Source organism: Lipotes vexillifer, unplaced genomic scaffold, assembly GCF_000442215.2.
Source record: "Lipotes vexillifer unplaced genomic scaffold, Lipotes_vexillifer_v1.1 scaffold102, whole genome shotgun sequence".
Taxonomy (NCBI): Eukaryota; Metazoa; Chordata; class Mammalia; order Artiodactyla; family Lipotidae; genus Lipotes; species Lipotes vexillifer.
The window spans coordinates 4,917,791-4,929,890 of NW_006786541.1; the positions used below are offsets into that span (position 1 = coordinate 4,917,791).

General features: G+C 45.4%; 1 protein-coding gene across 2 annotated transcripts in view; it reads left to right on the forward strand.

Annotated features, from left to right (window-relative positions):
* ALDH1A2 (aldehyde dehydrogenase 1 family member A2) overlaps positions 1 to 9,661 on the forward strand; it is a 97,439-nt gene extending 87,778 nt beyond the window's left edge. For both annotated transcript variants that reach the window (XM_007458907.1, XM_007458908.1), the window contains 4 exons: positions 847 to 1,011; positions 1,696 to 1,853; positions 2,166 to 2,240; positions 8,842 to 9,661. In XM_007458907.1, the coding sequence (XP_007458969.1) occupies positions 847 to 1,011; positions 1,696 to 1,853; positions 2,166 to 2,240; positions 8,842 to 8,914 (471 nt within the window). In that variant the 3' untranslated portion in view covers positions 8,915 to 9,661. The remainder of the gene's footprint in view (positions 1 to 846; positions 1,012 to 1,695; positions 1,854 to 2,165; positions 2,241 to 8,841) is intronic.
* Positions 9,662 to 12,100: the final 2,439 nt, after the last annotated feature.

The window sequence follows — 12,100 nt, forward strand, 5'->3', positions numbered from 1 at the left end:
TGTAGGGAATGGAGGGCTGTCTGCTCCCTCTTCTGCCATATGGTTCTCTCTTACTCTGAATGCTTCATGCACTGTGGTGGATGAGGAGGGCCACAAAGGTCACTGCCGGCTGCACTCCTGAGCTCTGCAGGTTCTCCATGGTCATCAAGGTATATTTCCAGTTGGAACTCTGGTTTTGAACTGAGAATTTTTAAAGGAATATGTAGACCAGATCTCATCTGGATCACTAGAGCATGGGTTGTCCTGATAAGAAGCAACATCTCCTTAGTTTTGGGGCCATTTGAGAGAAGATTGAAGTTGTAACAGCAATTCAAACTCAGGTGAATATAGGTTTCTTTTTTATTTACCATAATAATTGAGTGATAAGTCTATAACTTGGGGGCTTGCAGGGGGCGAGAATGACCTTATTTTGTGGACTAGGACGCTAGCTCTCACTCTTAAAACTTAATCCTTTCCTCTGGTGGTGTAACAGTAGTTGCATAAAAATATACTCCAATATTCATTTGTTTATAAGGTTAATTTTTACTTATGTAAACAGTGAATAATCAATTAGCCAGTATCTCCATCATTTAGAAATATTGCTTAAATCTTGAACTGGTACTTACGATTTGTCAGTATCATCAGAGCAGTGCATTCACTGGAATTCTTGATGTATTAGGTTGAACCATACAAAATTACCCTTTCTCATAGGTCAAAAATGGTTAATTAACAGCAGTTCCATATGATTTGACTAGGTGTAATGAAGCTTTGGCCAAAAATCACAAATGAGAGAGATTCTTGAGCACATGCTTATTTCCATTTTCATAGAAGATTTTACTTGGAGTCATCAGGCACTTTCTTCTGTAGATTGATAAGAAACAGTACAACAGGATCCTGGAACTCATCCAGAGTGGTGTGGCCGAAGGCGCCAAGCTGGAGTGTGGAGGCAAAGGGCTGGGCCGAAAGGGGTTTTTCATCGAGCCCACGGTGTTTTCCAACGTCACTGATGACATGCGGATTGCCAAGGAGGAGGTATCACATAGATTTTAACGGCAGCCACATCTTCCTTGGGATGGTTTCCAGGGCATTTCTAGTAGACAATATTAGAGGTTTAGTTGTTTGTATTTTATATACATTGTACAATAGCAATAAACATGGCTATGAAAATCCCCAGTTTCAAGAAAGAAGTTAGACAAAGAGGCAAGCAAGCTAGATGGAGGCCAGGTGATGTGCTTTATGATCTCAACTGTTTTTAGCCAGCAGAACCATCATAAAAGCCAATCAACTGGTCTCAGTGATACACTGTCAACAGTTCAGTTCCCCCAAATACGGGTCATTAGGCTGTTAATCAGGAAATAGAAAGCACCCAAGCATCCTGACGCTTCTGCAGGAGAGGACCAGCTGCAGATCAGCCAACTCACCAGAGCGGTAGTTCTCAGTTCTGGAGCAGTGCCTGGGGGATCATGGAGAACACAGCTTTAGAGCACACTGTGGAATCAAGTGTTGCCAGGCAGGGTAGGGGAGCGGAGGAGTTAAACTCTAAGGGTAGACTTATGTAATCTCATTCTGGGAAAGTTCGGGATATTTTTACAGTTATGTTCTGCTAAACTTAAACATCATTTAAATGATGAAGGCAGAATAAACTTGCCTTGAAACATAGAAAACAGGTGAAAGGATGGCGAAGCAACCGTGTTGGGTCAACCTATTTTATTGCAGATCTTTGGCCCCGTTCAGGAAATTTTGAGGTTTAAGACTATGGATGAAGTTATTGAAAGAGCCAATAACTCAGACTTTGGACTTGTAGCAGCTGTCTTTACTAATGACATCAACAAGGCCCTCACGGTGTCTTCTGCAATGCAAGCTGGGACTGTTTGGTAAGACCAGAGTCAGTCTCCTTCTGGCCATAACACATGCCATGAGGGTGGGAGGGGGCTTGTAGTTCTCCAGAGCCTGCGTGAAATAAAAGCATATGCTCTGGAAGGATGGGGGAGACCGAAGACTTCACCCTGAGAAGGGATACTTCCTATTGGCTAGATCAGGAAATCAAAGTAAAGCTTAAATTATAAAATTTTCATGTGGGGAAAAAGGAATTTAAAAATAGAACTTATAAAAGAAATATCATGCCAGTGGGATTGTTTCTGTGTAAGCAAAATACATACTAACAGTACCATGTTTTCTTCTTTCAGGATCAATTGTTACAATGCCTTAAATGCCCAGAGTCCCTTTGGGGGATTCAAGATGTCTGGAAATGGGAGAGAGATGTAAGTGTCCAAAGTTGCTGGTGCCTGAAGAGAAACAGGGTTGTGAATAGCAGCATAGAGGGGCACTCACAGCATCAGTGAATTCTCTTACTCTCATCCGTTCACTAAACAAACACTTGGTTGAAAACATAAATGTATAAGCAAAGCACACGTTACAAAGATGAATAAAACACAATAATACCCTTACCTTGAGTGGGAATGGAGAAAAATTCATGTACCAATAATTCCATGTAATAGGTGCTATTATGCAAGTATGTCAAATATCTTGTTAAGTACAGAGGAAAAATCAATTAATTTTGCCTGATGAGGTCACAGAAGACTTCACAGAGGAAATAACATTTCAGTTTCTTAGGAGCAGGCATTCCAGGTAGAGGGAATAGCAAGAACAAAGGCATGAAGGCATAGCAAATACAGAATAGTCCAGACACAAAACAGAGTTTGGCGTGTTTAAAACAGAGGTCACCACCCAGGGACAAATCTGGCTTAGAGAAATGTTTTGTTTTTTTTTTCCTTATAACATTTAAAAACCTTTACCTGACATTCAAAATGAGGAGACTTTCCATAAAAATCTGGATTTCTTGCTTATTTTCATTCCCCCAAAGCAAAATTGCTGCAGCTGTGAGCTCTGCAGTTTTCCCTATTCCCCATCATGCCTGCTTCTGGGAACTGAATATTGCTTGTGTTAGTTTTACACATACCCAATTCACTCACTGTCACCTGCTCAGTGCCTATAGGATCTTTGAGTCTGGGGCTGCAGAGCCTAGGGCACAGGATGCATGGAGGAGACTTGCTGAAGATACAAGTGGAGAGGTTGCTTTAAACCCAATCTCAAAGGGTTTTTAAAGGGCATACTGTGGGAGCTGAGGGGATACCAAAGTTCTTATGGCCAACATTCTTGGTGTAAAGAGGATGTTTTGGCAGAGATTACAGGAAGATGACCCATTACAAGGATTTTGCAATAACAATAATAGGTATTAATTAAATGCCTGCTCTGCATAGGGCTTTATTCTGCCTTCTTACCTAACATTGTCTCATTTGCTTTTCACAGTGATTCTATGGGATAGATACATTTATCTTTATCTTACAGATGGTTCAGATGAGGAACTAAGGGTTGGAGTAGTGGTTAAGTAGCTTGCTCAAGTCTCACAGCCAGTAAGTGGCAGATCTGAGCTTTGAACCTAAATTTTAGTGGCTTAGTTTCCGTGATGTCTGGCCAAGGAAGCATGGGAACCAGGTATAAGGACTCTTCCGGGTCAGAATCAGAGCTGGGATGCCCTCTTGTGATGCTGAGGACCTGAAAAATGGGACTGTGGCAGAGGAAAACGAGAGGAATTGCATTTGCAACTTCATATATGAATGGATTTTTAGAATTGCTTTCGGAGAATGAATGATAGCTAGGGTCTTCCTGAGTTGACATCTCCCCTCATCCCAAAAACCTTTCATTTTCCCTCATTTCGAAAGGAGCTAGATCCATGTTTTCTAAATCCTGTGACTCGTAAGAGGAAACATCTCCCATGCCTGTTCCCTCTAGCATTACTGAATGCATACTTTTTTGAACAAATGCTTAGTTTGCAATCAATCTGCTAAAAAGTATTGAGCACATACATACTTTGTGCAAAGCATGATACCTGGTCTGTAGGGGAAGGTGCAGCTCATTAAATCACTTAAAATTTTGTTGGATAAATGAAATATACAACATGGAAAGAATCAAAAGAATTCCAGAAAAGCCTGTGGAGTGGTAGAGGAATGCAGGGGTGATGGAGATCGTTGTGAGCTGAAGAAGCCCAAGAAACCTTTAGATGTGATCTTTTATAGGGATTTGAATTGGCCTTTAAAGGAGAGGAACATTTGAGTAGATGAGGAGAGAGGAATAGTTTTTCATGGTTGGTGGACAAAACAGGATAGCAGTGGGAGAAGTGTTAGCAAAGGCATTGTGGGAGAAATAAGTATGGTGTTTGGGGGGAAGTGCAGTGAACCCATGACTAGCACAGGGGATTTACATCTTCAGATACTGTAGCTGGTAATCTCTAGTCCCGAGCCATTAAACCATGAAGTAGATATAGCTTTGAGGCTAAGAGCAGAGTTTCTAGAATCACACTGCACAGATATGTACCCTGGCTCTACTGCTTAATACCTGTGCAGCCTTGGACAAACTATTTAATCTCACTGAGCCTCAGTTTCCTCATCTATAAAATGGGAATAATTATTGATAGTACTTACCCTACAGAGTTGCTGTTAGGATTAACTGTTAGAATCATGTATGCCAAACATCCATCAAGGTATCTGGCAAACCTTCAGAAAATGTGAGCTACTATCATCATTATTGATCAAGTAGATGACTGTTATGTAGGCAGTCCTTTTTCTTAATAAATGTGTTAAGAAAGGGAGAAACTGCTCTTGCTTGAACCTTTGCTTCTGGCCTTCAGTACCTCCCACTTGCTTTATAGGCAGAACCCATACCCAGTCTGGATCCTATTTGCTAAGTTATTAGTATTCCTTCAGCTTTTATAAAGTCTTCATGTACTCCAAGTATCTCTTCTTAACTTGCACATGGCCTTATCTGCTTTCACTTTTGAAGATGCATTCAGCTTCTTTCATTTCCTGCCCCTGTGTTTGTGCTCTCCCAGTCTCTGAAATGTTGGGGCCATCGCCGGCTCTGGGAATGCTGCTCACATTGACTGTTACAGATCATTAACAGGGTGTATCATGGGCATAAAATACACTTGAAATAACTAATTGCTGGTTGATGGTTTCTCATCTCAGGCTAGCCCTGGACTCTCATCACAGGCAAGCCTCCTACCAGGATTCGGGCTTGGGACATTGTTCAGGCCCAGTCTCTTCCTGTCAGAAACATCGCCCTCGCCTAGAAAGAAGGTCCAAGAGACAGTTTGGCTGTGTCAGAACCACACAGAACAGTGGCCTTTCTCGACTCGTCTCATGGGCACAGTAGTGATTTGGCCTTCCCAGTGCAGTTCAAAAATAATTAGGAAACAGTGCTCTTTGATGAGACTCACTTCATCTCATCTAAATTATATGAGTCTTTGTTCCTGTTTGCCCCCCCCCCCCAGACATGTTTTCTCTTCCTTAAATGACCTGGAGTGGTAGGAAATGCTTCAGATAAAAGAACCTGCCCTGTCCTGGTTCCCCACTCTTCTTCTCGTTTTATAGAGTCCTGGAAGCTCTGCTTAGCCTTCCACCTGGACAGAATTGTTTATCTCACGGCCTGCAGGCTCCATGCAGCTTTGGTCCCTGACATCTCCTTGCCCACCTCTAAGAGGAACAGAGAAGGGAAGTAGCACTTTGCGGAAACGAGCTCCAAGGAAGGCTGTTGGAGCCCCTGAGTGCTACCCCGCAGAGAGCTGTGGAGAGGGCTGCCCTCTACAGGTTATCTGATGGGCTGGCCTCTCATTCCCAGGGTGAGAGACTTGGGCTGAGTTTCTCTCTGTTCTGCTTGTCCAGCTAATTCCATCTATTTCAGCCTTCCCATCCTTTTCCGTCTCATTTAAGCTCTCCTGAGACAAGGGGTCATAGAGCCCAAGCTATAAAATATGTATCAGAAACCTAGGGGATGGAAAGAAAGCTGTGAACCTCAGCATTTTAAAAACTAAGGACACACGCTTTGAAGACGAGAAGTGTTTTTCGGATGCTCTGAGTCAGTGTGTGTGTGCACGGCATGCGTATGCACAGAAAGTCACCTGCAGGTTGGGAGGGGGACTTTCTAACCCTGCCTATCTGGCGATCCACTCTCAGAGATTCTGATTTAGTAGATCTGGGCTAGGGCCCAGGACCTGGATTTTTAACAAGCTTCTGGAGTGATTCTCGTGCAGGTGGTCTGGGGATGCTGCTCTGAGAAGTGCGGCTGTAAGTCAAAGAAAAGGGCAGGGAAATATACACCCTAAGCAGAAATCCCTATTTGTTTTATGCGTGAGTCTGAGTGACTTCCTAAAATGGCTGGCTGAGAGACACCAAAATCTAACATCTTACCTTACCTTTACATATGCCGAGTTTGATTCATCTTTGGGAATATAACCTAGTCTGCCCAAGAATCAGGAATACAGGCTTCTAAATGTGCTGTGCCCTGACACATGGCCCAGCTGGAAAGGTGACTATACAAAGAGATTGGGGCATGTCAATAACAATACGTCTGCCTTTTGTGCGGTAGTGGACTTCTTCCTTAACTATGGAACTATGTGCCACAGAACTTAACTGGATTGAGAAAAATTTAAGTAGATTTGAGAGAAGGACCCTAGAATGAGATGGCGAAATAGCTGAAGAATCCAAATGTTAGGGATTGGATTCAGAGACCTTACAGCAGTGTTGCTCAAAGAGTGGGTCCAATAGCCACCCATCTCATGGTCTCTTGGGCTCCTCCCCAGACCTACTGGAACAGAATCTTTGGTGGGAGATGGTCAGGAACCTACAGTTTAAGCAAGCTTCATGGGTGATATGTGTATATTAAAGTTCAGGAACTGATGTCAGAGAGATGACCGGGTGCCAAGAGGAGGGAGAGAGTCAGTTGGAGTCATACAGCCAGCTAATGCAGAGCCGAGTTGGCACTCCTGTCTGCCGACCCCCACCCTCAGTGTTCTGCTCCACATGCTGCCCTGAGACCTCTCATTGGCTTTCCTTGAGGCCTGGGCCCATGGGCAGTCTTTCCTTTCATGGCAGATGTGAGCCCACTCCAACATCTCGGAGCAGGCTGTGTGCCGGCCATGCAGCAGATGGCCGCCTAGGACCCGAGAGAGGAGCACCTCCAGTCCAGCAGAATTTTCCGTTGCTTTGAGCACCCAGAGATTTGGGATCCGGCAGTCACACTCGAAAGCAAGGTTTCTAGCTCTGTAGACTTTCTTACATCTCTCACAACCTAGTTAGAGATCTGAGTGGGAGGAAAGTGGTTCAGGGTCTGCCCCAAGTGTGTGCACAAACGAGGGAACAAGAAGGGAGTAGCCACACTTCAGACAGGAGGCAGGTGATGTCCGTGATGAAGAGACACATGCACAGTTGCCCAAGGGCAGGAGAAAGTCCAGAGAGAGCCAGAGCTGAGCTGGTAATAAAGAGACAGCCTGGACAGAGCTGGTGAGGGAGCCACATACTGAGTGGGGCAATCCCAAGTTTATTCTTCCCATTCCTGCAAGCAGAATGGCCAGTGCAGATGAGAGAGCAGCATGCTGCCTGAGTCGCTGATGTTCTGGGGGCTGTGGGGGAGGAGGGGGGCACGACCACTCAGGTGCCCTGGTGCTCAGAGGAGCTGCTGGCACAGCAGGGGCAGCTCTGTGTCGGGCCAGGGAAGCAGAATGAATCCTTTACAGCGGGTCTTCGCTGTAAAGCCCAGTTGCAGTAACTTTGTACCTTTTATATAAGACTGTTTTTAAAAACGGCCTGTCTTAATCCTTTCTTATTCAAATATATCTCTAAGCGTTCTATCATGTTTTTTTCTGGCAGAGATGGTCGGTCAGCAGGGTGGAACTGGGGAAGAGGGGGTAGGAAGAAGCCTGCCCCCCTTCCTCCCTCCCACAGTTATCAAGTGCCTTCTTTCAGCCTGATGCTGTGGGCCGCACGCTAGGTTTGGGGGAGGACAGAAAGCAAGATCAGGAAGATGCAAATCGGTGGGAGAGACAGAGACGCTCGAGCACCCCCACCCTCCCTCCTGGTATGACAGGGCTGTGGCAGAGGTGGGTACAAGGTGCTCTGAACACAGAGGAGGAGGGGCACTCCTTCTGCTGAGAACTTGAGGAGAAGCTTCACAGAGGAGTGACTTTGAAAAGAAAAGAAGAAGAAAATGTCAAGCATTTTGCAGAAAAAAATTAAGAGAACATGCTTGATGTGACAATGAAATCGAGAAAAGGAAGAACGACAATTAAAGAGAGGTAGGAATAAGAAGGAACGAGAGAAGAGAAGTGAAGGAAAGGAACACCGTAGCAGTGAGGCTTTTCCACGCGCCAGCGCCCTTCAAGCAGTGGTCGGAGGGGCTGTTTCTCCTCGGGCCGCTGAGGCAGGTGACCTGGCTCCCGCTCCCCGCTCTCAGGCCCGGCCACCTACAGGCCCTTCAGAGGCCGGGGCCGATTATCTGGTTTCTCCTGCACCCGGCCCAGCACGGTGCTGCCCCATAGTAACAGTGCAATAAACGTTCGTTTGCCTGATGACAGAAATCCCTGAGCAAGGCCCCAGAGGGTGCCACGAGCCAGGAGGGGAAGAGGCAGAGAGCAAGTCTCGGGAGACAGCTGACTCACACTTCGCAATTCCTTTCCCGTCCGTTGTTTTGATTTCCTCTTTCCCCTGACTCTGTGGAGGCCGCAGACGGTATTTGTTCAGGGTTCTGTCTTTAAGGCATTGCGTGTGATCTGTACTCTTCTGTGGTGGGCCTTTGGGTATTGTTGCCGCTTATTAAACCAAAGGACCAGTGAGAAGGAATGTAGAACATCAAGCCGAGAGGACCCACGTGGTTTTCTTTCAGGTAAAGTGGACTGGGTCTCTAGGAGAGCCATTAGAGCACAGGCACATCCTGGGCGACCAGTGGTTGAAACAGGGTTTTTGAAGAGGAAAGCCCATGTTGGGCTGCCTGGGCCTCTGGTACCTGATACAGCCCGTTTCTGTTTTTCAGGGGAGAATTTGGTTTGCGAGAGTACTCCGAAGTTAAGACTGTGACAGTAAAGATCCCCCAGAAGAACTCTTAAGATGGCCAAGAAGGAAGGTGAAGGCCAGCCTGCACGACTCTCCCCCTCTGCTTTCCCTGTGGGGCCCAGCTCTCAGGAATCCAAACTTGATACTCGGTCCTTACTTAACTATTTAAATGACAGCAGGTAGGCCAGGCCATTCTCTGCGCAAAGAAAGCAAACCAGTTGGGCGTGGTTTCTTGGCGCCCTGTGAGGGATCACCTTAACAGTACCAAATATTGGGGAAAGTGGGATAAAGGCACGAGGAGTAGCTGTGGGGCACACCCAGTTTTTCTTTGTGGGGTGAGGGGCTGAATGAGGGAGCTGTACTATTTGATGCCTTCTGTCACAAAGGACTTTGCTTGTGAGCAACGGTAGGCTTTCCATTGTCTTCATTTCCCCCTTCCAGGCTCTCCCTGCTCACGCACCCCTCCCGCTCCTCCAAGGAGATCTCAGCTGAGCTCATCTGGGGCAGATGTTTGGGCCGGGAACAATTTTCCAAGGTTTTGCAGCCAAATTACCGTTTCATGTCATCCATTTCTTCAAAGCAAAACATGAAATGGTTTTAGTTAGAGCCAGACCAGACTGAAAATGCCAGGAGCTGGTACACTGCAGATGTACTAAGGAGAAAGAACTTGGGATATTCCTGACCCAATCTGGCTTTCTTACATCCATATATAACAGGAGTGAAAGATCAGGAGATGGAGCTCCAGAGATCATTATGTGTAGTTCACAGCCTTGGAGCTCATCACTGAATGGTTTGAGGGGGTAAGAGAGAGGGACGTGTGTGTGTGCGCGCGTGCGCGTGCACATCTGTGCATTTAATTCCTTCTTGAGTATTCTGGAATAAGTCAGGGGGTGGGTTGTTTTTCATGGATTGATCTTTTCCAAAGCTTGTCTTTAAAATCAACCAAAAACTGATCTGAGCAGGCTTGAGAATTTGGAAAAAGGTAGTGCTGGGTGCCTTGTAGAAATAATTCCATTTCCAATGCTGCTGACAATTCATACTAAATGAATTAGCTCTGCAGTTGGAATCTATAGCTTCTTCCGCCTCCCACCCCCACCCCGTCCCCATCCCCGTCCCTGGTGCTCACCACCTCCCAGTCCCAGTGCTGTGGGTGTTACTTCAGCTTCCCATGCCCTAGATCAACTGGCAGTAACCTTGGAAAATTTGGCCAGGCTCAGAGGTTTCCTTCTCCAGTGTGCCACGATTGCCACGCTGCACCAGATCTCCACTTGTCACGCCCGTGGCTCGTCCACACACCGCTCTTGCTCTTGGCCTCCCATGGGGGAAGCATGAAGCAGGCTGGCTCCCTTTCCTCCAGCCACGCGTTCCTCTTCTGCTTTCCACTGAAGGCTCGATCTCTGACACGGGCAGTGTCAGCTTCCTTTCCTTTTTCCCTCTTTCCAGCTGCCAAATCCAATTCATTCTCTAACCTAGAGGAAGATCATTTATTTAAAAGTACCAAACGTAACCTAGAATATATGAAATATGGGCAACACATATATAGCCTTCTGTATTTAATGGTTTTCTGCTTTCTGCTTTCATACCGGTTTTCTATTTATAACCCTTGACTATTCATGATGTTTTAAAGAAACCTCTCCTTGCTGTTATTGACAAAGGACAGTGGCCAGATGCCTTGGGAGATGCCGCATTTCTGAGTTCTTTCGTGTGAATGCCATGCTCTCCTATTGCCTGTGTCCCAGTGAACATATCCATTAACCAGCTAGTTACCTTTGAACTGCAATATAGAATGTGAAAATGAAGATTTATTTCTTTTAATTTACTTAAAAAGAAACCTCTGTGCTAGCAATAAAGCATTTATATTGTGTACTCCTCGGGATCATTTGGCTGTGTTTATCAGTGTCTTTGTGTCATACTGAGTCCATCTAGGTCCTTCTCTCAGCTGCTGGGCTTTTCAGGTATGTTGCTGCCTCTGGCTACTGAGCAGAATTTGGAGGGTATTCTTGCCATAAGGTAAACAAGACCCTTGTTTCTGACACTGTTTAAAATCCAGGCATACATACAGTTCTCTGTGGCAAACAAGTATAACCATGTATGAAACATATGAAATGACAGTTTTCATCCAAAGGAGCCTCTGTGAAAGCTAACAGGTAGAGGAGTCTTCAGGCCTTTTCTCACAAACATGGACCACGTGATGAGAGCTCACATTTGGTAATGGCATTTATCGGTAGCTTTATTTTTATTTACCGAAGTGGAACAAAGTCAAAAACTGACAACCTGATGTAATATTTTTGCAGCTGTAGAAAGGAAGCTGTAAATGGTGACTGTAGGACCAGCCAGAGCTTGTTTGCTTTCTGTGTGTTCTCAGGGTTGTGCTTTTGGAGAGCGGTTTCCACCCTTTAGGCCTGCACATCCCCTCCTTCCAACCGCGCTTCCCCACCCAAGTCCTGGTCAAGTGAAGCAAAAACAAAAAGTGATGACTTAGACACAAGGGAGGTGAGACCCGGGGAGAGACATGTTGCTCTGGACTGGGATTCCTTGCTCTGACTGCTGGTATCTTGTTCCTCAGAGGAACAAACTGGGCGTCGGAGAATGCCGTCCCTGGGGCATGGGGTGAACTCTGAAACATAGGCTGTAGGCTTTCTGCGAATTTACCTTGTGTTCAATATTTCGGGCATCGGAGAGAAAATGAGAACAACATGGACACAGAGTAATCATGTAAAAGTCCTTTGTTAGGTGCCAAGTAGATGTTATAGGTAGCAGGAACCCGGAATAAGGTAAGGCATAATTTGATAGTTCTTCAAAGCATAAAGTCCCTCAGGCCTCATCCATTTATGATGCTGACATAAAGGAAAATGAAGAGAGATGGCATTTTAGGTGTCATTAATGAAACCAACACAGAGATGCCAATTGGTGATTTGTCATCAGCACTACATAATTACAGTCTTTTTGTTAACCCCTGAGATTTTCATTGTACCTTTTCCTCTGAAACACCCTCAGTGCATTCATATTGACAGTGTCGTTCTTTTTAATGACATTTTAGATAAGAAAAGACAAAAATATTGCAATGTAGGGAGTAAAGAACAGAAAGGAACAGGGACTCTACTGGAGTGTGTCGTTAAAACAGGAAGGCACCCAAGAAAAGAGGACAGTCAGAGACAAGTTAATGGAAGAGGTGGGTTTTGAACAAGGCTTGAGGAAGGAATGTAATTTCAATAGGCAAGGGAACGAGAAGAAGGCAT